The sequence below is a fragment of the Balaenoptera acutorostrata genome, chromosome 4 (genome assembly GCF_949987535.1).
Source record: "Balaenoptera acutorostrata chromosome 4, mBalAcu1.1, whole genome shotgun sequence".
In the NCBI taxonomy this organism is placed as follows: domain Eukaryota; kingdom Metazoa; phylum Chordata; class Mammalia; order Artiodactyla; family Balaenopteridae; genus Balaenoptera; species Balaenoptera acutorostrata.
Genome location: NC_080067.1, coordinates 34,442,721 through 34,469,617, shown reverse-complemented (window position 1 = coordinate 34,469,617; position 26,897 = coordinate 34,442,721). Strand labels below are relative to the sequence as shown.

The window sequence follows — 26,897 nt, the reverse complement described above, 5'->3', positions numbered from 1 at the left end:
CAGTTATTCTGCTATTGATTCCTTCTAGTGTAGTTTTCATTTCAGTTATTGTATTGTTCATCTCTGTTTGTTTGTTCTTTAATTCTCCTAGGTCTTTGTTAAACATTTCTTGCATCTTCTCAATCTTTGCCTCCATTCTTTTTCTGAGGTCCTGGATCATCTTCACTATCATTATTCTGAATTCTTTTTCTGGAAGGTTGCCTGTCTCCACTTCATTTAGTTGTTTTCTGGTGTTTTATCTTGTTCCTTCATCTGGTATATAGCCCTCTGCCTTTTCATCTTTCTGTGAATGTGGTTTTTGTGCCACAGGCTGCAGGATTGTAGTTCTTCTTGCTTCTGCTGTCTGCCCTCTGGTGGATGAGGCTATCTAAGAGGCTTGATGGGAGGGACTGGTGGTGCGTAGAGCTGACTGTTGCTCTGGTAGGCAGAGCTCAGTAAAACTTTAATCCACTTGACTGTTGATGGGTGGGGCTGGGTTCCCTCCCTGTTGGTCGTTTGGCCTGAGGCAGCCCAACACTGGAGCCTACCTGGACTCTTTGGTGGTGCTAATGACAGACTCTGGGAGGGCTCACACCAAGGAGTACTTCCCAGAACTTCTGCTGCCAGTGTCCTTGTCCCCACAGTGAGCCATAGCCACCCCCCGCCTCTGCAGGAGACCGTCCAATACTAGCAGGTAGGTCTGGTTCAGTCTCCCCTGGGTTCACTTCTTCCCCTCGGTCCCGATGCAACACTACTTTGTGTGTTCCCTCCAAGAGTGGAGTCTCTGTTTTGCCTAGTCCTGTCGAAGTCCTGCTATCAAATCCCACTAGGCTTCAAAGTCTGATTCTCTAAGAATTCCTCCTCCCATTGCTGGACCCCCTGTTTGGGAAGGCTGACGGGGGGCTCAGAACCTTCACTCCAGTGGGTGGACTTCTGTGGTATAAGTGTTCTCCAGTCTGTGAGTCACCCACCCGGCAGTTATGGGATTTGATTTTACTGTGATTGCGCCCCTCCTACCATCTCCTAGTGGATTCTCCTTTGTCTTTGGATGTTGGGTGTCTTTTTTGGTGAGTTCCAGTGTCTTCCTCTCAATGATTGTCCAGCAGCTAGTTGTGATTCTGGTGTTCTCACAAGAGGGACTGAGAGCACGTTCTTCTACTCCACCATCTTGGTTCCACCCAGAACAACAATCTATCATCTTTCTTTGGTCATTGATTTCTCTTTTACATTCTGTTATCCTATTTTCCTTAGGTCCATTTCATTTTATTTTATTTTTGGATTCTTGATTCGAACACTTAATTTTAATGTTAATAATAAAAGATTTTAATCTTTTAAACGTTCTTCAAAGTACGACATTGGCTGTATCTCCTATGATTTGTTATATAGTATTGGCATTATTCATTTTTAACTTTTTTAAAATGTTTTCAATTTGCTTATGTTTACATTTTTTATTTCTTGACCCATGAAAATCTTTATTTTATAATAAAGTAGATTATTTCTTTTCCATTCTATTCTAAAAGTATTGTTATAATTAGTCCTATTTCTGTCTTTTTGTTGTCATCTTAATCTTGTTTTACTAATATATCCTTTTTTGTTGTGTGCTTGGATCATGTTTTCTTTGTTTTTATAGTCTCCACATTTTGCCCTACTTTTTTTGGTTATATATTTTCTGGAATTTGCATATCTGGTTTAAAGAAGGTCATGCTATAAGCATTGGCATGGGGGAGATGGTCTAGTAGAGAACAGAGCTATGCCTCACAGGATATCTTCAAAGAGGAATTATTAGAGAGAAATATTAGAATTATTAGAGAGGAATATTTGTCTGATAATCTGATTGGTCAGGCTGTAGTCTCTTGAGTCAGTAAACAGATGCTGGGAGAGGTTTAAAGCAGCTTTCCTGTGTATTTTTCAGGCAGTTTAAAAAATTTAGGTAATTCACGTACCATAAAATTTATCATTTTTAAGTGTACAATTCAGTGGTTTTTAGATATTCACAAGGTTGTAAAACCATCTGCACTGTCTGATTCCAAAACATTTTCATCATTCCCAAAACCCTGTACCCATTAGTAATCACTCCATATTACTCTCTCCCCTTAGCCCATGGCATCCATCAATTTATGTTCTGTTTCTATGGATTTACTTACTCTAGACATTTCATGTAAATGGAATCATACAATATGTGGCCCTTGGGTCTGGCCTTCATTTCCGCCTTCTTTTGTGTTAAATATTTCCTAGTGTACCATAGTAGTTCCCTGGTTGTTTCTTTATTATATATTTTGAGTTGTTTTCTTAGTAGTTGCCCTTGGGAATTACTAACATCTTAATTCATAAGAATCTAGTTTGGATTTATGGCAACTTAATTTCAATTGTTTATAAAAACCTTGCTTTGAGATAGTTCCGTTGTCTTCCTTCCTACTCCTTTATGCTGTTATCATCATACAAATTCTTTATATACATTGTATGTTCATCAATACAGGTTTATAATGATTATGTCCTTTTAAATCAAATAGGAGGGAAAAGTTACAACCAAAAAATTTCATAATGGGGCTTCCCTGGTGGCGCAGTGGTTGAGAATCTGCCTGCCAATGCAGGGGACACGGGTTCGAGCCCTGGTCTGGGAAGATCCCACATGCTGCGGAGCAACTAGGCCCGTGAGCCACAACTACTGAGCCTGCGCGTCTGGAGCCTGTGCCCCGCAACAAGAGAGGCCACGACAGTGAAAGGCCCGCGCACCGCGATGAAGAGTGGCCCCCACTCGCCGCAACTAGAGAAAGCCCTCGCACAGAAACGAAGACCCAACACAGCCAAAAATAAATATAAATAAATAAATTAAAAAAAAAAATTTCATACTGTCTTTTATATTTACCTGTGTAATTACCTTTACCTGTGCTTTTTATTTCTTCATGTAGATTCAAGTTACTGTCTAGTGCCTTTGATTTCAGCCTGAAGGTCTTCTTTTAATATTTCTTGTAGAGTAGGTCAGCTAGTGATGGATTCTGTCAGTTTTTGTTTATCTGGGAATTTCTTAATTTCTTCTTTATTTTTGAAGGATAGTTTTGCCAGTTACAGAATTCTTGGTTGAATTTTTTTCTTTTAGCACTTTGAGAAGTTGTCCCACTGTATTCTGGTCTCCATGGTTTCTGGTGAAAAATCAGATGCTAATCTTATTGAGGATCCCCTGTATGTAATGAGTTGTTTCTCTCAGTTGCTTTCAGTGTTCTTTCCACAGTTTGATTTTGATGTGTCTGGGTTTGAATGTCTTTGAATATTTTTTACTTGGAGTTTGTTGAGCTTCTTAAATATGTAGATTAATGTTTTTTCATCAAATTTAGGAAGTTTTTGGCTATTATTTCTTCAAATATTCTCTCTACCTCTTTTTCTCCTCTCCTGAGACTCTCATCATGTGTGTGTTGGTATGCTTGCTGTTATCCCACAGGATCTGTTCATCTTTCTTCATTCTTTTTTCTTTCTGTTCCTCAAACTATAACTGTTCCTCAGACGTTATAGTCTCAGTTGACCTGTCATCACCTTCATTGATTCTTTCTTCTACCTGCTCATATCTGCTGTTTGAGCCTCTCTAGTGAATCTTAGACTTTAGTTAACTATGTAAATTTTGACTCCAGAATTTCTATTTGGCGAGACATAGTTCTCATGCTTTCCTTTAGTTCTGCAGACATGGTTTGCTTTAGATCTTTGAACATACTTAAAATTAAAACTTAAGTTTTTTTCTAGTAGGTCAAGCATTTATGCTTCCTTATGGGTAGATGATTGATAACTTTATTCCTTTGTGTGAGCTGTACTTTCTCATTTCTTTGCATGTCTCTCTTGTTGTTGAAAAGTAGACGTTTTAAATAATATAGCAACTCTAAATCATATGATCCTGCAATCTCACTCCTGGGCATATATCCAGAGAAAACTGTAATTCGAAAAGATCTGTGCACACCAATGTTCACTGCAGCACTATTTACAATAGCCAAGACATGGAAGCAACCTAAGTGTCCATCAACAGATGGATGGATAAAGAAGATGTGGTATATCTATACAATGGAATATTACTCAGCCATAGAAAAGAATGACATAATGCCCTTTGCAGCCACATGGATGGACCTAAAGATTATCATACTAAGTGAAGTAAGCCAGACAGAGAAAGACAAATATCGTATGATATCACTTATATGTGGAACCTAAAAAAAATGATACAAATGAACTTATTTACAAAACAGAAATAGATCCACAGACATAGAAAACAAACTTACGGTTACCAAAGGGGAAATGGGGGGATGGATAACCAAGAAGGACCTACCGTATAGAACAGGAAACTATACGCAATATTTTGTAATAGCCTATAAGTGAAAAGAATCTGAAAAAGAATAGATTTTATATATATCTATAAATTATATGTGTATATATGTATATGTGTATGTATTTATATACATGTATAACTGAATCACTGTGCTGTACACCTGAAACTAACACAATAGTATAAATCAACTATACTTCAACTAAAAAATACTATATGTGATGATGAATGTGAACTAAAAAAAAATAATTTGGCAGCTCTAGAAATCAGAGTCTTCCTTCTCCCCTGGATTGGTTGTTGCTGATTTTGGTTATTGTTGTTTGTTTAGTAACTTTTGCTAAATTAACCCTGTGAAAGTCTTTGTTGTGTCTGGCCACTGATATCTGTATTTGGTTACCTTAGTGGTCAGCTAATGATTGAACTAGAACCAGTAAATTTCCCAGTCTTTACTGAGAGGATCTGTGCATTTGGGGCACTCCTTCAACACTCAGCCTGGCAGTTGACAGCTCTGCCTTAGCCTTTATTTCCTGCCTGTTCAGAGCTTCAAGTTTAGCCAGAGGTGAGAGCTTAGGACCTTCTCAGGTCTTTCCTGAACATATTCACAGCCCTGGGCGTGCATACAGCCCTGTGCTTGCATTTGGCCTTCTAGATTTCCAGGAATATATTGGAGCTTTGAACATCTTATTCTCCGCTTTTTCCTTTTAAGCCCTTTGGTTATTGTTTTGTTTGCCCTAGCTGTTACCCACTGCCTGTAAAATTGTTTTTGACAAACACCCACCGAAGGGAGAACATTTTATGTACTGAGTAAGCTCAGAGGTCAAATAGAAACAGCTTTGAAAGTGGGGGTCTTCTAGGGAACCACCATACAGGTCAAATATTGACAATTCTATAGGAATAAATCTTTGAAAGATTCTGCTCCAGTGTGCTCACTCTGGTAACTGCTAGGCTGTACTAAGAAGTGCAGCAGGTTGTTATTTTTAAAGGCTATCGTGTAACTGAGAGCTGGAGATGAGACTAGGGCACTGATATTCAGCTGTTTTCTTGAATTAAGACTCCCCAGGTTTCTACAACCCTTTGGTTAGTTTCCAGAGTTCTGAAAAAGTTGATTCAAACAGCTTTTGCCAGTTTTTTCATTGCTTTTATGGAAGAGAATTTTTGGAAGTCCTTATTACTCTTCCATTTTCAATTATGTCACCCTCAGGCAATTTTTAATTAAGTGGAATCAGATAATGGCATGAGTTGAAGGCTGGATGTATTTTCTTATTCCAGTTCCATTCTGACTTATAAATAATGCCTTTTAACCCTTTGAGATTCTGGAGAATTTAGGCTTAGGAGCTGGCCTGCCTGGATTCAGATCCTAGCTCTGCTACTTATTAACTTTATGACCTTGGGCAAGTTACTTAACTTTTCTGTGCTTTAGTGTCTTCATCTGTAAAATGGAGATAATGATAACACCTACCAAAAGGGTTGTGACAGTTTTAAAAGTCAGTCTATGTAATGTACTTAGAACAATGTGTGGCACATAGTAAGCACTCAAGAATTACCTGTTTTCGAAGTTATAATGTTGAATAATTTTAGATAGTGTGTATCTGTTAGTTTTGATTGTATCTTTTATATATCAAGGATTTGTTAACTTCCAATGAATGTAAATTAGGAAAATATTGTAAAAGAATTATTATAAAATATGTTCTTTAATATTTCTATAGAAATATGAGTCCAAGAAAATGTGCATTTCTTATATGTGGTGTTATTCAGTAAGCATTAAAAAATGAATGGAAATCCCAGATAAAGTATGATGAAGAAAGGTATCATTATATGTTTATTATTTATAATAATATCTGTTTATTATTTTTATTAGGTTAATAATAATGAAATGGTTGCATTACAACGAGAGCCCGATAACCCTTATGATAAGAATGCAATTAAAGTAAACAATGTGAATGGAAATCAGGTCGGCCATATAAAGAAAGATCTTGCAGCTGCCTTGGCCTATATCATGGACAACAAATTGGCTCAAGTTGAAGGGTAATGCACTTTTGGAGTTCAGTTTTAATAATTGTGAGTTGTAGTGATCTTTGAATGTAAGGATGTGTAAAGTTGCCCTGACAACTTTTGTCGCTATACCTTTAGTATGCATTCAGTAAATGTTTTAATTCTTCTTTCATCTGCCTGCACTACCCTAGCCATCAAATAGCTATTCCCTCAAATACCAGCTATTCCTGGTAAATTATTACCCTGGAGAAAAATAGACTTTGGTTCAAATATTAGAAAGTCCACACCATCTTTTAAGAAAAAAGGCTTTTTAAAAAGCCTTTTAGTGCATTGATTTGAGAAGTTTGGAAGTGTTTGTTTAAATCAGGTTGTAAGCTGATAGCCTGTGATCCGATGTAGATGAGTTTGGTTTTGCCTACACAGAGTTTAATTTTTTTTTCAGTTATTTCCAGTATTCGAATATCTGGACATTCTACATTTTATGCATATTAATTTTTCCCTAATTATAAAAAATTATTTATAAATATTTCTCTTGATAAATGGAAGATCTGGTAATGCAGGATACTCATTTCCACATGACATCATTTGATTGGAGATAAGTAGCAGCTGTTGCATTATCTAGGCATATACCTTCTTAGTTCTACTACCTGTTCCTTTTTTAAAACTCCCAGTCTCTTTGGTTACATTTTCTCTTTTATGCGTTTGTGTCTGTGACCTCAATTTTAGTATAGGTTGTTTAGGATATTAAAAGGTGAGTTTGGAAGATAAATACTTAGCAGTGTCTTCTCACTTATTTACTTGTTTTCTCCTTTCTCAGTTCATCAAGTTTTTCAGATATTGAGAGTAACCTTTCAGTGAATCCTGGATCAGAAATAGTTCTTGGAAATCCTTCCCCATTCTCCCAGAATGGGTTGCTACACTCAGTGGTTCTGTTAGTGGAAGCTCTGCCTTCTGAATTAAACTTGCTATTTTACTTATCTTATGATCTTCGTAATAGGCTAACTATGTATTTAAACACTTTTGTCTCACCTGAGTTTCTTCTGGAATTCTGGTCCTAAAAACTGCCTTTTCTTCTCATTATTGTTGGTCCTAGTCCGTGTCCTTTTTCTTTCTAGTCTGCTCAGTTAGTTCCTTTCTATTTTACTTGCATGCAGAATTTGAATGTGGCAGTTATTTAACAAGATTTTTAATGAAACTTAAATGTAAAAAAATAACACTTCTAATTTCTCATTTTTTTTTCCTTCTTAATTATAATAGGGTAGTTCCTTTTGGTGCAAACAATGCTTTTACCATGCCTTTGCATATGACTTTTTGGGGAAAAGAAGAAAATAGAAAAGCAGTTTTAGATCAGTTGAAGAAACATGGATTTAAATTGGGTCCTGCACCAAAAAGTAAGTTGAGGGTTTAACCTACTATTATTCTGATATTGTTAAGATGCTGGAATTGTAAAACATTTATTCTCTTAAGTAATACCTTGAGTTTGGGTGGCTAAATTAATTAGTGCTGAAGGCTCCAAGTTCTTTTTTTAGTAATCTTTTTAAGGAAATCCTTGAATTTTTTTTCTCTTTATTTTGAAATAACTATAGATTCATAGGAGGTTGCACACATACACAGAAAAATGTACAAGGAGGTCCCTCCCCTAACTTCCCCCAGTGATAATATCTGGAAATCCCTGATTTTAAACATTCTCTTTAATAAGTTACAGACAAAAAGAATCTCCCAATAGAAAATGAAAAAGAATGTTTTTTAAAAGTTTGTTTAAATAATGTGGAATTCTTTTAATGTATTTTTTGAATAACCCAGCAGATTTAGTTTTAAAATTTTTAAAACACATATTAAGGGAATTTTTAATTCAGCTTATTAGACAAGCTTTAAAAGCTATTTACTAAAAGATAATTTGTTTCATTTGGTGATTTTATTCTTTTCATTTTGTAAATTATAGCTTTAGGATTCAGTTTGGAAAGTGGTTGGGGCTCTGGAAGAGCGGGACCAAGCTATAGTATGCCAGTTCATGCTGCAGTACAGATGACAACTGAACAGGTGCACTTCTCTTATTTCATAACTAAAAGTGAATAGTGAATTTTAAATGCTGAAGGTTGATGTTTAAAAAATAAGATAAATATGCATCTGCTAGTATTAGTGATCTTTATATTGTTATGGAACATGTAGAATAAATAAAATATATTGCAAATATTTATGTAGAAAGAAAGCAGTGATAAGGAATATATCCACATACATGCATTCATATATACATTGAAACACACACCTTGCTGTATACACCTGTGATGTTTTACTCTGTTTTGATGTTTTTATATTATTTGAAATTTTTAAAATAGCCATAATTTTTAAAAAGTTGAAGCTTGAAACTTACTCCTTTCAGGAAGGTTGAAAATGCAGTGCTAAAAAAACTAGTTCCGGGGGCTTCCCTGGTGGCGCAGTGGTTGAGAATCTGCCTGCCAATGCAGGGGACACGGGTTCGAGCCCTGGTCTGGGAAGATCCCACATGCCGCAGAGCAACTAGGCCCGTGAGCCACAACTACTGAGCCTGCGCGTCTGGAGCCTGTGCTGCGCAACAAGAGAGGCCACGATGATGGGAGGCCCGCGCACCGCGATGAAGAGTGGCCCCCACTTGCCGCAACTAGAGAAAGCCCTCGCACAGAAACGAAGACCCAACACAGCCAAAAATAAATTAATTAATTAATTAACAAAAAAAAAAAACTAGTTCCGAATCTCTGGCCTTAGTCTCTTTCTTACTTTATCTGCTTTGTGATCCAGGATACTGTTATGCTGGGTTAGTTTGGGGAAAAAAGGGTATACAGTAAATTAATGCAGATCAATCTTACCAATTACATCAAAATTTTTTTTTTTGTCTCTACTCATCAGTGTTAGCCTTTTTATATTCTAATTGTAGTTACTGTATTTTCCCTGCTCATTGCTAGAAGGGCTTGAGCCTGTGTCTGTCATTCTTTTTTTTTTTTAATTAATTTTATTTTTGGCTGCGTTGGGTCTTCATTGTTGCACACAGGCTTGCTCTAGTTGAGGCAAGCGGGGGCTAGTCTTCGACGCGGTGCGCAGGCTTCTCATTGCAGTGGCTTCCCTTTGTTGTGGAGCGCGGGCTGCAGGCACGCAGGCTCAGTGGTCATGGTTCGCGGGCTCTAGAGCACAGTCTCAGTATCTGTGGCACAAAGGCCCAGCTGTTCCATGGCGTGTGGTATCCTCCCGGACCAGGGCTTGAACCCATGTCCCCTGCATTGGCAGGCAGATTCTTAACAACTGCGCCACCAGGGAAGCTCTTGAGCTTGTGTCTGGTGGGTAAACCCCAGATTACCTCTCCTCACTTTTTAGATTTGGCCTGATTTCTTCTGGGCTGTTGATATGTATTTATTTGCTAATTTACAAAAGTAATTATATATATGTTACTGTACGATTGGACTAGATCAATTTAAAGAACCAACTAAAGATTAGCATAAGATTGAAATTATCCTAATATTTTGTAACACATAGCAAATTTCTGATTGTAGTAATAATCAATGAAATGTCATTTACTCGAAAAAGTCAAATATACTTGGTAGGATCTGTCAAAATGGTTTGAATACAGCTAATAGAATCACAGAATTTCAATGGCAGAAGGAACCTTAGAGACACTCTAAATCTAGTTCATCCCATTTGTTTTGCAGTAATAAGATACAGGGCCATATAGGTTAAGTGTCTTGCCCAAAGTTATATAAAGCTTTTTTTGTGACAGAGCTGTGACTGAAACCCAGGACTTAAAACTCTATCCTGTATTCTTTCGACTGTAACAGTTACCTAAAGGATCTATTTATTCTGCCATTATTGAGCAGTGTAGTATCTCAAAGAATTAATTTATTTTATGTACCTTTTGGTATTCGACTCTTTTAGTTAATTAAATGACCTGAAATTTCTGAATTAAGTGCAATTATTATTTTAATTGGTTTGTTTCATAATGTTTCTTGTTGCTATTTGTTGTAGCTTAAGACAGAGTTTGACAAATTGTTTGAAGATTTAAAGGAAGATGATAAAACTCAGGAGATGGAACCAGCTGAGGTACTGAGCCAGTATTTTCTATTTAAACTATTCGGAATTTTAAAATACGGTATTAATCTATACATCTTTCATCACAAGGTCAACTTTTCCAGATTCTGCATGGGGTAAAAGAAAGGGCTTATTGTATTTCTGTTTATGATATTTCTTTTATTTATAGGCTATTGAAACACCATTGCTTCCACATCAAAAACAAGCTCTAGCTTGGATGGTTTCACGGGAAAACAGTAAAGAACTTCCACCATTCTGGGAACAGCGAAGTGACTTATACTATAACACAATAACAAATTTTTCTGAAAAGGACCGACCAGAAAATGTTCATGGAGGAATTTTAGCTGATGATATGGGTTTGGTAATTATATTTTTCCTTGAGTTAATAACATTTTATTTTGTAACTAAGATTTTATATGAAGTAATATTGAAGTAGATAGAGATGGGAATATGTTGGTGCCAGTTTGGGACTAGATATCACTGTGAGTGTAGAACATAATTTTTCCTGTGGTTTTCACTTAAAATAATGCTGAGGTTTTTTTTTCTTTTCTTTTGGCTTGTTTGCCTAAGGTACAATTAAAATAATTGGCAGTAATGATATAAACATGTGTTTTTCAACTTTCTTTTGAAATTCAGGGTAGCTTTCATGGGTTTTCTTAAAGAAAAGATATGATTCCTTACACCAGCAGTTTTTATACTTTTTGGTCTCAGCAGCCCTTTATGTTCTTAAAAATTATTGAGCATCCCAAAGAGTGTTTGTCTTTGTGGGTTATCTCTATTACTATATCTATTAATATTTATGGTACTAGATACTAAAATTTTTTATTATTTTTAAAATAACAGTTAAAAAACTCATTATGTGTTAACAGAAATAGCATATTTTTCAATGAAAAGAACTCCAAGACAAAAGCAATTTTGATGAGAAGACTGGCACTGTTTTACATTTTTGCAAGTCTCTTTAATGTCTGGCCTAATAATTGACAGCTGAATTCTCATATCTGTTCTTTCATTCATTCTGTGTGATACGTTGTTTTTGTTGAAGAATACAAAGAAAATTTGTCCTCACGCAGATATGTATTTGAAAGGGAGTATTTTAAAAGCCTTTTTAGATAACTAGATTTTCTTTGCTACAAGAAAATTAAGCAAATATTAGTTTATTAAAGGTTAATAATTATAATGTGGAACTCTTTTTTTTTGGCTGCACCATGAGGGATCTTAGCTCCCTGACTGGGGATCAAACCAGTGCTCCCTGCATTGGGAACACAGAGTTGTAACCCCTGGACTGCCAGGAAAGTTCCTATAATGTGGAACTTAAAAAATCGTATCAATGAACTTTTTATACTTTGTTCCATTAAAATCCATTGGTGTAGCTTGCACGTTGAATGGATATTTTACCCATGCATGATTTTGTAACATTAGGTATTGCTCATTTGGAATATATTGGTTCACTGAGTTACACAGATCTGCCAAATGTTGATGCATTTCATTATACAATGTAAAAAAATTTACATTCATTGATACTACTGCTGATCTTATTAGAAAGGCATTTATATTTGGGAAGCTTTTCTACTCATAATGTTGGATACAAGTTTTCTAACATAATTTTTGCTTGAAAGCTCAAATTTTATCATTAACAACAAACACTGTCAGTTGTCTCCTTTGGAGTTGATAGGCTCATTTTATTCATTTTTTTCAAGAAAATGTCTGCCACTCAGTCATGAATAACTAGTTATCAGTCATTCTTTCAAGTTAAAATGGTGGTACTTGAAAGTTACGATGCATGGTAGCTAGTTCAGCTTGTAATTCAGTCTCACAAGTGATTTTTCTCTAGATAACCTTCATATTTTGGTATGCAAAAGAAGTATTTTGTGTACTTCCCATCTTGTTACACAGAATATTTAAAACGTGTGTACTTAAGAGGTGAGATTTGGTAAAATGAATGTGTACTGCTTTATCAGGAACATTCTTTTTGCGGGCTTCTTAGTTGCGAAGCGCCGGCTCCTTAGTTGTGGCAGGCAGGCTCCTTAGTTGCAGCACGTGGGCTCCTTAGTTGCAGCACATGGGCTCCTTAGTTGCAACAGGTGGGCTCCTTAGTTGCAGCAGGAAGACTCCTTGATTGTGGCATGTGAACTCTTAGTTGCGGCATGCATGTGCGATCTAGTTCCCTGACCAGGAATTGAAGCCAGCCCCTAGCATTGGGAGTGCGGAGTCTTATCCACTGCACCACCAGGGAAGTCCCTCAAGAACAGTTTTAAAGAGCATTCTTAAAGTGAAACTGTTTCTTTGGTTTGTGTTTTTTTTTTTTTTCTTAACTGGATGTGGCAGTTAAAAATACAGTGACCACTAATATAATGTAGTGCCAACTGCTTTGTGTCATGCTAAGGCAGCAGCAGTTTTACCCACCATTGCTTTTTGTGGAATTACTACAGATATCAACACAAGTAAGGTCTTAGTAGAATTATTAAAACAGTTTTGACTGCACATACTCCTGAAAGGGTCCTGGGGAGCTCCTAGGACCTGTGGACCACACTTTGAAAACTGCTGCTTCACAGTGCTTTCAACTTGAAAGAGGTTTATTTCTCTGTTGGTAATTATAAATTCAGCTATGGAAAATAATGAAAATTTTCATGTTTCTGTTTTTAAAAAATGCACAAGAAATATCTTGTCCTGTATGCTTTATTGGTAAGGTATATAGTCTTTAAGTCTTGGAAATATCTTTAAATGAAATTTAATAAAGTAATTATCTTATGTCCATACTGGGATTACTAATCATTTTAAGTTAGCTCTGAATTACATGGCAAGCAAGTAGTTGTAGTTTTGTGATAAAGTTATTAGTTCAGGGTTAAATGTGACATTTAAATGGCAGTCATTCAATAAAGTGACATTTCCTTAAAAACATACGTTTACGGAAAACTTATACACTTGTACTGCTAGCTGCTCCAGCTTAATTCATAGTAGTCAAAAACTGGAAACAATCTAAATGTCCACCAACAGGTGAGTGCACAAGTAAGTGTGCCATGTATGCATATATGATGGAATATTACTCAGCAATAAAAAAACAATGAATTGCTAATAAGCATTTCTTTATATTACTCCATTCTTCTTAAGGAACATCTTACACCAGCTCAGGTCACCACATGCTCTGAATCAGGACTGGGCCTAAAATTGTATTGAGCAGAAGAAACTAAACAAAGAAGAGTACATTGAGTAATTCCATTTATATCAAGTTCAAAGGCAGGCAAAATTAATATATAGTGATAGAGACAAATCAGCCATTGTCTGGTACAGAGGTGGGGAGATGGACTGCAGAGGAATACAGGGCAACTTCTTGGTGATAAAATTTTTCTGTATCTTAATTGTGTGGTGGTTACACCAGTGTATACAGTTGTCAAACCTATCAAACCATACACTTTAAGTCTGTGAATATTGTTGTATGAAAATTATACCTCAATTAAAAAAGGATTAAAAAAATAAAATGACATTTCTCAAAGATGCTTACAGGATTTTGCACAGTAAATTATTTAATAACTCCTAATAATACGGCATGGTAAAGCATTTACTAACTTAATGAATGAAATAACTTCATTAATATGTATATTATTTAGTATAATAATTAGCATACTTCTGTGGCCCTGAATACTGTTTGATATTTTCTTACTTGATTTAAAAATTAGTTTCGGACTGTTGTCTGGTCAACTGGGTTTCAGAATCTGACCATTTTTCTTTGTAAAACATTTTAAAGGGCAAAACTCTGACAGCCATTGCAGTGATTCTTACCAACTTCCATGATGGCAAATCTCTTCCTATTGAAAGAATTAAGAAAAATCAGCTGAAGAAGGTAAAGTATTAGTGTGTTTTTTCTAAAGTCTCTGGTTTATTGTAAAACCTTTTAATTTTGTCATTCAAAAAATTATTGCCAAAAAATTGATAATATCCAGTTTTTAGAGATACGATGAATGGCCTTTCTCGTGTGTTGCTGATAAGAGTGAAGGTTTATGCTACATTCTTGAAGGCAATTTGGTAATGTGTATCAAAAGCCTTAAAAGTGTTTATAATCTTTGATTCAACAATGCCGTTTCAAAGAAACTATCTAAAGAAGTTATCAGAAATGCATTTTTTCCAAAGAGAAAAATACAAGTTTATTTCCCCAGCATTATTTTAAAGGCAGAAAAGAAATACCTGTCAATAAGTTAACAGTTAAATTATGATACAACCATAAAATTTAATATTATGCAACTACAAAGTACTATTTTTGAAGAATACTTTCATGATCTTTTTTAGTTAAAAGGCCAGATATGCCTCTGTGTATAGAGTTTGAGTCTTCATTTTGTAAATACATATTTATATACGTCTAAGTGTAGTCACACATACTGTATGTGCCAAAATGTTAATAGTGATAATTATGTCCTAACGATGAGAGAATGGGTGACTATTCTTGATGCTTAATTTGTGTATATTTTTATATATAGCATATATACACATAATACATGTATATTCAGTTTCTAAGAATTAATAATGAATTAGTTTTGTAGGGAAAATAAATGTTATAAGAATGAAACGGTTATTCTTCATTCTCAGCTGAAAATCCAAAGAACTTAAAGTAGGAAATAACTAGGTGCAAGGTGTATGCAAAATATCTATTTTTTGGACTTCACTGTTCTTCTTATTTTTTACTTTTCAAAGATGCTGCATATCACTTTCCTGCAACTGTTTGTTAAGATTCTATTTTATTAATTTGTACGCTTAGTTGCATTTCCTTCTTTGTACTTTTAGTGGGAGTTTAACTCTGTTGTTAATGTCTAAGATTCAGTTCCCTACCCTGAATAGTCCAGTGCTTTCCACGTCCGTCCTTTTCTTTCTACATTTAGTTATTAAAACTGAAGAATAGCACCTAAGACTACTTACAGCTTCATTGTCAATTACCAATTAAAAAATTATCTATTTTCAATAAGGCTTTCCCTTTTTCTCCAAGATCAGCCATGCATTTAACATGTTATGTAGTAGGAAGGTTTTAGGATATTTAGTTTGCTATATTAGTTGAAATTGAGGCTGAAAATGTGATTTCCAGCTAAGCATTTATTGCAACAGAAATTTCATTATTTCAGATAGATTTGGATATTCCAAGCTTACAGAGTGAAATGTTATTAAATTTCATGAGATTGGAGCATAGTATGATTTGATAGGTTGGACTTTATATGTATATCTTTGAACTCTGTGAAGAAAAGGCTTACTAAGAGTCATTTAATATGAAATGAATAATGTAAAGGACATCCTTTGTTTGTAGATAAACTTTTGAATTATTTTTTGCATACTATTTAATATAATATAAATGATTGTACTGATTATTGAATACTGGGTAGAATGATGAAAGGCTTTTTTTTTTTAAGTGACAGACCTTTTTTTTTAATAAATTTATTTATTTATTTGTTTGTTTTTGGCTGCATTGGGTCTTCGTTGCTGCGTGCGGGCTTTCTTTAGTTGCGCCGAGCTGGGGCTTACTCTTCGTTGCAGTGTACGGTCTTCTCATTGCAGTGGCTTCTCTTGTTGCAGAGCACGGGTTCTAGGTGCGCGGGTTTCAGTAGCTGTGGCTCGCGGGCTCTAGAGTGCAGGCTCAGTAGTTGTGGTGCATGGGATTAGTTGCTCCACAGCATGTGGGATCTTCCCGGACCAGGGCTCGAACCCATGTCCCCTGCATTCGCAGGCAGATTCTTAACCACTGAGCCACCAGGGAAGCCATGAAAGGCATTTTTAGCATCAGTTTCTTGAAGCTAATGCTTTAAAAAGTTAATTATCTAAATAACTTCTAGTTACATATCTCTAAAAATGGTACATCTTGGATTTTTAATTTATTTAGACTCATACCATTGGAAGAGGATGGATTTTCTTTTCAACCACATTTTTAGTAAAACATAAACACTAATGAGATTTTGTAAGATGTTTAAATTTCTATTTTTTTAAAAACTAAAGTAAAATATCCTTTATTGGCCCTAATTCTAGGCAAAAATTACATTGTACTCCTGCTAACCAATCCCGAACACCACTCTGAGGTTTTGATTCAAAATATGACCTACCTTTCACAATATGACCTACCTTTCTTTTTATTTTTTTATTTTATTTTATTATTATTATTTTTTATAAATTTATTTATTTATTAATTTTTGGCTGCTTTGGGCTTTTGTTGCACACGGGCTTTCTCTAGTTGCGGCGGGGCTACTCTTCCTTTTGGTGTGTGGGCTTCTTATCGCGGTGGCTTTTCTTGTTGTGGAGCACGGGCTCTAGGTGCGCAGGCTTCAGAAGCTGTGGCGCATGGGCTTAGTTGCTCCCCGGCATGTAGGATCTTCCTGGACCAGGGCTCGAACCCATGTCCCCTGCATTGGCAGGCAGATTCTTAACCACTGGACCGTCAGGGAAGCCCCTACCTTTCTTTTTACACTGGAAGAATTAATTTAATTACACCCAATTTTATTTGTCATTCCTACCTACAGAATCAAGTCGAGAAATAAAAGTAAGATTGGAGGAACCCTGCCCTACTAGACTCAGTTGAAAATATTTCACAGAGAAGTATAAAATTTTACTTTTATAGAAGTTCTTGTGCTCATGTACACATAGTTGCACTTTGAAACAAAGGAGAACACATGAAGGGAAAAGGACAAAGTCAGAGTTGGCAGGGAAAATCCCTGATAGAGTAAGGGAGGAGGCATTCTGAAACCTGACTATTTCATCTACCCATTCTGGGAATTCCAGAAAAAAAGGATGTCAATGGCAGCCTCATTTAAGATCTATTAGGGACTCTTGGTTTGAAAGTTTGTAGTCTTAGAATTCCTTTTAATTCTAAAGTAAATCCCATTTTGTGAATGTTTCTCACAGTAACTAATATGCCATTTATAATTGAGGTTTGCTTTTTTGTATTCCTTTTGAAAAGGTTAAGACAGACTAGTTTTCTTTTTTGAGATAGCTGTGAAAAACTTTTTCATCAATTTGTACATTTTTCCTCTTAATGCACCTCCTTCCATTGCTCCAGAATAGGGTAGCAATTTAAGTAGTCTTTATTATGTAAAGTAAAGCAATATAAAATAGGATGCATTTTTAAGTTTACTTAAAACTGACAGTAGTACTATGTAAGAAATATGCCTTTTCATCCAGGAATGTAATGTTTACGATGAATCTATGAAACTTGGAGGGAACAATACCAGTGAAAAGGCAGATGGACTAATCAAAGGTAAACTTTAATTTTGAACATGACCCCATGTTTGATTTAGATTTTTCCAATTTAATGATGTAATTCCAGCTCTGGCTTAGTACTATACAAAAATTTCAGATCTCTTTTTCTAAAGAATCTCATGAGGACTGGTAGGAAAAATTTCATCAAGGAAGCGATGCGATGATGGAATTGGCTTGGTAGCACATTAGAGGAGGAAAAGCATTTTTGGTTGAAAAAAAACCCATGAAAGGGCGGTTAAAGTCAAGACAAAACACAGAGTATATTGCTCTGGGACCTCAGAGTAGTTTATGGTATTTATAATGTAAATGAATAACAGCAGAATATGCATGAATATGCATGAATAAACAGCAGATAAAAATAGAAAGATAGGTTAGAGCCAAATTAGCAGAGGAGAAATGAAAAGGGATCTATGGATTTAACAGTTATGTGGCTGGATTTAGCAGTCAGTGACTTTCATAAAATTAATTTCTTAAGATTGCTTAGAACAGAGCAAGACTGAAAATATTTTAAAATAAGACTAGTAGATAAAGAATTGTTAATAACAACTATGTGCTGTTATGAATTTTGCTGTGTTTCAGATAGGAGAAAAATAGTTGGAGAGAGAGGCAGAATTGAGGGCTTTTGGGGGGTGTCGTTTAAGAAGGAAATCCATGGATAGGAAAAGATTTTGTATACAATGGAGAGAATAATTTGGTGGCCTGTGGGAGGAAATGAGATCAAGAAAATAGGTACATGAGTTAGCATTAGAAGGAAAGGAAGTAAGGTTGAGGAAAAATATAGATAATTGAGAGAATAAAAAGGTAGGAAAATTGATAATTTATAGAAGATGACATCTGATTTTCTTTGTAAAATGAAGTAGGTCATCTGGGAGTAAAAGGAGTTTAAAATCTAGCAGAGGATCCAGTGTAGTATAGATCATCCAGGTGAGTGGGTAGGGAGGATGTGTGATAGGTAAAAGAGTTGCTAACTGATACAAGGTGACCCTAACCCTAATACCACCTGTTTATTGTTCATTTTTTTTTCCAGCAGCTCTTAGCTGCCTTGGTATAGCAGGAAATTCAGCCAGTGTAGGAATTGGCTAGATGACTACAGGGGAAAGACTGGGCACAAAAAAATTGAAGGTACTTTTCAGTGAGAAAATACTAGATTAGGAAATTGTAGAGAGTACAGCTGGCTGATTGAAAGAATAGGAATGAAGATATTAAGAGTTGAGCTACTAAGTTGGAAAACCAAGGTTTTAAGGATACTGCTAGTCTAAGACAATTTACTAATACTCTGTATATTTGTCCTTTTTTTTGAAATGGAAGGATCTAGATGTAGTGGAGAACCCAGTATTTCAGATGTCAAGGGAAAGAATAAATATCCCAAGTCAGAATTCTCTAGCTCCCGCCCCAAAAGGTAAACTCTATTATGGTTTAATTTTATGTAATATGTTTAAACTCCTTCTCCGTTTTCTTACATATGGGAGAGAGCATTATCTCAGTTGCAGAGTTCTTTCAAATACATTTCTTTAATTTGAAACTGCTAAAGTCACTGTGACTTAGGCAGGTAGACTGTTCTCATTTTACAGGTGAAAAAAAATAATATTAATATATAAAAGAGGTGAATTGGTAATTTTTAATAATCACTTATCTTTCTACTATTTTCCTATTTCACATAGGAAATGAGATCTGGCTCTTGGGTTTTTTGTTTTTGTTAAGACTTTAGAAGAATTTTCTTTATGAATTTGAGGAGTTGAGAACTGATGTCTATTTATCGGATGGTTTGACAAAAGCATTCTTTGCTCATCTGAGTTCTTTCTCACTTTACCTTTAGTGGAAATAAGACATGATAAAGTTATTTATGGAGAGTATTATATTAATGTAGACTGGAGGGAGAATTTGAATAACACATAATGCCCCTCTGCTCTCCATTTGAATCTGTTAACTTTATAAATTTTATTTACTCTCTGAGGTAGATCTAAATACTTGGCTTTTGTGTTTTATTGTCCACCATCAATATCTGCAGGCATGACCTCAAATCTGAGTCCCTCTTAGCTATTCCACCAATAGAGATTTCAAAACTGGGGCTTTGTTAATTGTTCTCTATCTTTAGTACCTGTCTGAACTGAGCACAAAACCAGGACTCATCAGTTTCCCTCTCATCTAGATATCAAATCTTATAACTCTGAACTGACCATGAGTGTTGGTAACAGGGCACTGTTAGGTAGCCCAGATCAGATTAAAGGGTGTGGAAATAATGATGATATGGGAAAAACAACCACCAACACACATACTAAAACTAATACATATATACTTACTGTGCAGCAGGCACTATTTTAGAGGCTTTGCATGTGGTAACACATTTTATCCTACAAAGTGGATTGTATCTTTATTCCTGTTTTCCAAGTGAGGAAACTAAGCTTAGAAGAATATTAGGTGACTTGCCTAAAGTCACATAGCAAATAAATGGTGGAATGGACATTCGAGTCTAAGCAGTCTCTCTCCAGGGTCCATTGTTCGTAGGCACTTAACCACCATATTGTACTGTTTCTACACAGAATTTATAAAAATTTTCATTGTGAAAGAATTATATTTTTGCCTCTTAGCTGCCTATTTCATTATATTGGAGGGTTATCTTTGATAATCAGAGTCACTTCTTTTTTGTTCTAGTTTTAATACAAGTGTTTGAATTGAATTACCAAATACTGAACAAAGTGTTGAAGGGATTACTATCTAAGAATGGTTTACTTTCTCAAATTTATTTTAATAATAGTGATACTGCATTTTGTATAGTGAATGCTTTTGGCTACGAAAGCAAAATGCTTTCAGCAAATTTGACTTTCATTTGTCAAGTAAAAAATTTTTTCCCCTGATATTTTTTCAAAAAATAAACCGGGGCAAGACAAAAAGCATTTGTACTACATTTATTAAACATAAGTTTTTATATCCCGTTTTGTTTTGGATAGATAAAAAATTTGTGTATACTTAATTTTAGGAGAAAAACTGCGGTACAGTACACTGAAAGCAGCGATTCAGAGGAAATTGAAACAAATGAATTGCCACAGAAAATGAAAGGTAATAGAAATGAGTTTGATTTGATAATGTGTCCTGTGTTTTAATTTCCTAGTGTGACCAACGTTATATTTGGTTTTGCTTTTAGGCAAAGTGAAAAATACACAGTCAGAGACTAAAATCAGAGAAAAAGGTATGTATATCTCAATATCCCCTTTTTTTTTTTTTAATATGTATGTATTTATTTGGTTGTGCTGGGTCTTAGTTGTGGCAGGAGGGCTCCTTAGTTGAGGCATGCATGTGGGATGTAGTTCCTTAAGCAGGGATGGAACCTGGGCCCCCTGCATTGGGAGCATGGAGTCTTAACCACTGCACCACCAGGGAAGTCCCTTTCTCAGTATCCCTAATCTACACTTAAAGATTATTAAAGTAAAACCTCACTGATTTGTATCTGTCTGGCTTGGAATTCTTTAATAATAGGTCGTAAACTTGACTGCTTTTTACATTTGAACTATTTATGCTTATCAAGGGTGTTAAATGAATGAAGCAAATTGAAAGAACAGTTTCAAATTAAAATTTAAGAGAATATATTTAAACCAACTATAGACAAAACAAAGTACTTTCTACTAATAAAATGACTTCAATAAAACCTTTTTTGTATATGTATAAATTGTAGTTACTAAAGTAGGGTGAGACTGCCTTGTCAATATAGTACTACTATTACTGTTACTTAGCGTTATACAGATTTACAAATATTCAGTGAGTATCTCTACTTTTTCCTTTATCTTTAAAACATACAGTTTACTTTGTTTTTCTCTTAATCTGATCGTGTTGTATTCCTAATAAGTTAAGAAATTGTATTGCATTTGGAAAATAACTCATCATCATTGACTGATCTGAAAATTTGGCAGCATCTTCATTAAAAGTTAAACACCTGTTTCATTGAAAAGATTCTCCTTCCACTTGGGAGCTGAATCACTTTGCTGCTTCTACTTTCACATCTCTTCCTCAAGAGAAGCAACAATGAATCATGAATGACTACATTTCTTCTTTGAGCTGGAAAGACAGTGTCAAAAGAGGCAATTTTGGTTACTAGAAATTATTTTTATTTAATAATATGAGCTCTTAAGAAAGTGTGGAAGTGGTATTATATTTCCTATCCTTAGAAAGTACCTGTACTTAAGTACAGGAGAGAATTAGTTTTCAAATATCTTAATGATTCTGTGGTTTTCACTTCAGCAGGATCATCTAAGGTTAAAGAAGATGCAGAGTTTGCATGTGCACTTACTTCATCTACCCCTGCAACCAAAAAGAAAATGTTGAAAAAGAGTGAGTAAATCTGCTGGGTTTTTACCTTTTGTTTGGTTTGTTTTTTCTGTTTTTCAAAGAAAAAAATTTTAAATGACAAGTTATAAAACCATATTACAAGAAGTTAAGAAAGTAGAGAAAAGAAAAAAGACAATCTCATTTTTAAAAGTGCACTTTGATGTATTTTCCTATTCTGTTTGTTTTAGTTAGGTCAAAAAATATGATGGGAATAGGTCCCTTACTCATCTGAGTAGCATAGATATTTTTTTCTAATAAAGGCACAGAGCAATTTATGGCTGCTTTAAAACTTAATTTAATTTGGATTAATTAGAATTATTATAAAGATTTAATTTTTGGTATGAGAAGAATATGCTTTTCAATTAAAAATGTAAGTGATCTTTATTATTACTTCATATTTTGTAATACACAGGGAAATGACACTGCTTAAGAGTCTGAATATTTGAAATGGAAAGAGATTGAACTGTGGTTAAGGTGATCTGGGACAAGTTATTATATTGCTGCACCTTAGTATCCTCTGTTTTACATGTTAGAGATACAGCAGACAAAAGTCTATTTTCACAGAGCTTATGTCTAATGATGGGGGGGGAATATAAAATAAACAAATAAACACATAATTAAAATCAAAAAAAAATTTTTTAATTGAAGTATAGTTGCTGTATAATATTGCCTGTTACAGGTGTACAATATAGTGATTCACAATTTTTAAAGGTAATACTCCACTTACAGTTATTATAAAATATTGGCTGTATTCCTCATGTTGTACAGTATGTCCTTGTAGCTTATCTTATACCTAATAGTTTGTACCTCTTACTCCCCTACTCCTACACTGCCCCTTCCCTATTCCTTCTCCCCACTGGTAGCCACTAGTTCTCTACATCTGTGAGTTTGCGTCTTTTTTTCTATATTCACTAGTTTGTTGTGTTTTTTAGATTCCACATATAAGTGATATCATATACAGTATTTGTCTTCTCTCTCTGACTTATTTCACTTAGCCTAATGCCTTCCAAGTCCATTTATGATGCTGCAAATGGCAAAATTTTGTTCTGTTTTTTTTTTTTTTTTGAAAACAGTTGTTTTATTTATTTAAAAACATTTTTTTTGGCCACACCATGTGGCTTGTGGGATCATAGCTCCCCAATCAGGGATTGAACCTGGGCCACAGCAGTGAAAGCGCTAAGTCCTAACCACTGGACCACCAGGGAATTCCCAAAATTTCATTCTTTTTAACAGATAATATTCCATTGTATGTATATGCTACATCTTCTTTATCCATTTCATCTGCTGATGGACACTTAAGTTGCTTCCATATCTTGGCAATTGTAAATAATGCTGCTGTGAACATTGGGGGTGCACGTATTTCTTAGAATTAGTGTTTTTATCTTTTCTGGATGTATACCCAAGAGTGGAATTGCTGGGTCATATGGTAGTTCTATTTTTAGTTTTTTGAGAAACTTCCATACTGTTTTCCACAGTGGCTGCACCAATTTACATTCCCACCAATAGTGTACGAGGGTTCCCTTTTCTCTACATCCTCACCAACATTTGTTATTTGTGTTCTTTTTGATGACAGCCAGGCTGACAAGTGTGAGGTGATATCTCGCGGTTTTGATTTGCATTTCCCTGATGATTAGCGATGTTGAGCATGTTTTCATGTGCCTGTGGCCATGTACATTTCCTTTTTAGAAAAATGTCTATTCAGGTCTTCTGCCCATTTTTTAATCGAGTTGTTTGTGTTTTTGATATTGAGTTGTATGAGCTGTTTATGTATGTTGGATATTAGTCCATTATCAGTCATATCATTTGCAAGTATATTCTCCCATTTAGTAGGTTGTTATTTCGTTTTATTGATGGTTTCCTTTGCTGTGCAAAAGCTTTTAAGTTTAATTAGGTCCCATTTGTTTATTTTTGCTTTTATTTCCTTTACTTTAGGAGATGGATCCAAAAAATACTGCTGTGATTTATGTCAAAGAGTGTTCTGCCTGTTTTCCTCTAGGAGTTCCATAGTATCTGGTCTTACATTTAAGTCTTCAGTCTATTTTGAGTTTATTTTTGTATGTGGTGTTAGAGAATGTTTTACTTTTTCATTCTTGAACATGTAGCTGTCCAGTTTTCCCAGCACCACTTATTGAAGAGACTGTCTTTTCTCCATTGTATTGTCTTGCCTTTTTTTAATTGTAGATTAATTGATCATAAGTGTGTGGGTTTATTTCTGGGCTTTCTATCCTGTTCCATTGATCTATGTGTATGTTTTTCTGCCAGTACTATACTTTTTGATTACTGTAGCTTTGTGGTATAGTCTGAAGTCAGAGAGCATGATTCCTCCAGCTCTGTGAAAATCACTGCTGCTGAACAGAAAACAAGAAAAAATGAAAAGAAATGAGGACACTTTAAGAGACCTCTGGGAAAACACCAAGCACACTAATATTCGCATTATAGGGGTCCCAGAAGGAGACAAGAGAGAGAAAAGGCCTGGGATGTAATAGCTGAAAACTTCCCTAACCTGGGAAAGGAAACAGTCACCCAAATTGAGGAAGCACAGAGAGTCTCATACAGGATGAATCCAAAGAGGGACATGCCAAGACATTTTGTAATTAAAATGGCAAAAATTAAAGGTAAAGAGAGAATATTAAATGCAGCAAGGGAAAAGCAAAAAATAACATACAAGGAGGGACTTGCCTGGTGGCACAGTGGTCAGGACCACTTGCCAATGCAGGAGACACGGGTTCGATCCCTGGTCTGGGAAGATCCCACGTGCTGTGGATCACCTAAGCCCCTGCGCCACAACTACTAAGCCTGCACTCTAGAGCCCGCGCACCATAACTACCGAAGCCAGTGCACTCTAGAGCCCATGCACCACAGCTACTGAGCCCATGCACCGCAACTACTAAAGTCCGCGTGCTATAGGGCCCGAGTGCCGAAACTACTTAAGCCCATGTGCCTAGAGCCCATGCTCTGCAGTAAGGGAAGCCACCGCAATGAGAAGCCCGCGCACTGCAACGAAGAGTAGCCCCTGCTTGCTGCAACTAGAGACAGCCTGCGAGCAGCAACAAAGACCCAACACAGCCAATAACAAAACAAAAAAACATACAAGGGAACTCCCTTAAGGCTATCAGCTGATTTTTCTTTTTAATAAATTTATTTATTTATTTATTTATTTTTGGCTACGTTGGGTCTTCGTTGCTGTGCACAGGCTTTCTCTAGTTGCGGCGAGCAGGGGCTACTCTTCGTTGCGGTTCACGGGCTTCTCATTGCAGTGGCTTCTCTTTGTGGAGCATGGGCTCTAGGTGCGCATGCTTCAGTAGTTGTGGCACTCGGGCTCAGCAGTTGTGGCTCTTGGGCTCTAGAACGCAGGCTCAGTAGTTGCAGTGCATGGGCTTAGTTGCTCCGCAGCATGTGGGATCTTCCCAGACCAGGGCTGGAACCCATGTCCCCTGCATTGGCAGGCAGATTCTTAACCACTGTGCCACCAGGGAAGTCCCTATCAGCTTATTTTTCAGCAGAAACTCTTCAGGCCAGAAGGGAATGGCATGATATATTTAAGTGATGAAAGGGAACAGGCTATAACCAAGAATACTCTACCCAGCAAGAGTCTTCTTTAGATTTGATGGGAGAAGTCAGAAGCTTTACAGAGTTAAAAGAGTTCAGCACCACCAAATCAGCTTTACAACAATTGTTAAAGGAACTTTTCTAGGCAAAAAAGGAAATGCCACAACTAGAAACAAGAAAATTACGAAATGAAAAAGCTCACCAGTAAAGGCAAACATACAGTAAAGGCAGGAATCATCCTCATACAAAGCTAGTAGAGAGGTTAAAAGACAAAAGTAGTAAAATCATCTATCTCCACGATAAGCTGTTAAGGGATACACAAAACAGGTGTAAAATACGATCTCAAAAACAGTCATCATGAGGGGATTTTTAAAATGCATTTGAAATTAAGAGGTTAGCAGCTTAAAACAATCACGTATATATATAGACTGCTATACAAAACCTCATGGTAACTGCAAACCAAAAATCTGTAAAAGATACACACACAAAAAAGAAAAAGGAGTGCAAACATAACACTAAAGATAGTCATCACATAACAAGAAAACAAAAGGAGAAAGGGGAAAAAAGACCTACAAAAAGAAATCCAAAACAATTAACAAAACGGCAATAAGAAGATATATATCAATAATTACCTTAAATGTAAATGGACTAAATGTTCCAATCAAAACTCATAGAGTGGCTGAATGAGTACAAAAACAAGACCCATGTATATGCTGTCTACAAGAGACTCACTTCAGATATAGGGACACATACTGAAAATTAGGGGATGGGAAAAGGTATTCCATGCTAGTAGAAATCAAAAGCTCAAGTAGCAATATTTATATCGGACAAAATAGACTTTAAAATAAAGATTGTTACAGGAGACAAAGAAGAACACTACATAATGATTAAGGAATCAATCCAAGAAGAAGGTAAAATAACTGTAAATGTATATGCACCGAACATAGGAGCACCTAAATATTTAAGGTATAATTTTAATTAGGAAGTGCTGTGAAGAAAATAAAGGAGGATAGTGAAATAAAGATTGACTGAAGGTGCCTGTTTAAGAAGGTGATATTTGAGCTAACAAAGAATGATGAGAAAGAGTTAACTTTGGTATAAAAATCAGACAATTAGGAATAGAAAAAATAGGTTTTAGATTACTATTGACCCTAACTTTAGAAATTTTAAGAAATGTGGGACTTCTCTGGTGGTCCAGTGGTTAAGACTCTGCACTTCCAATGTAGGGGGCATGGTTCGATCCCAGGTCAGGGAAGTTCTGCGTGCTGTGTGGTGTGGCCAAAAGAAAAGAAAAAAATTATATATATATATATATATATACACACACACACACACACACACACACACACACATATGTATATACATATATATGTAAAAGAAAAAGGAAATGTGGAATTTTCACCTGAGATAGAATGAAGTCACAGAAAAAAGTCCCCTTCTGTTGCAGACCCATAGCTGTAATACAAGAGAGTAACTTGAAAAA

General features: G+C 35.6%; 1 protein-coding gene across 2 annotated transcripts in view; it reads left to right on the top strand.

Moving 5' to 3' along the window:
* HLTF (helicase like transcription factor) overlaps positions 1–26,897 on the top strand; it is a 70,600-nt gene that overhangs the window by 10,290 nt on the left and 33,413 nt on the right. The window contains exons 3-13 of one of the 2 annotated variants that reach the window (XM_057545454.1): positions 6,138–6,304; positions 7,529–7,662; positions 8,214–8,311; positions 10,262–10,336; positions 10,494–10,685; positions 14,067–14,162; positions 17,468–17,543; positions 18,854–18,944; positions 20,523–20,602; positions 20,688–20,732; positions 21,782–21,868. In XM_057545454.1, the coding sequence (XP_057401437.1) occupies positions 6,138–6,304; positions 7,529–7,662; positions 8,214–8,311; positions 10,262–10,336; positions 10,494–10,685; positions 14,067–14,162; positions 17,468–17,543; positions 18,854–18,944; positions 20,523–20,602; positions 20,688–20,732; positions 21,782–21,868 (1,141 nt within the window). Of the gene's footprint in view, positions 1–6,137; positions 6,305–7,528; positions 7,663–8,213; positions 8,312–10,261; positions 10,337–10,493; positions 10,686–14,066; positions 14,163–17,467; positions 17,544–18,853; positions 18,945–20,522; positions 20,603–20,687; positions 20,733–21,778; positions 21,869–26,897 lie in introns of both variants that reach the window. The other variant, XM_057545453.1, reaches the window with a different exon arrangement.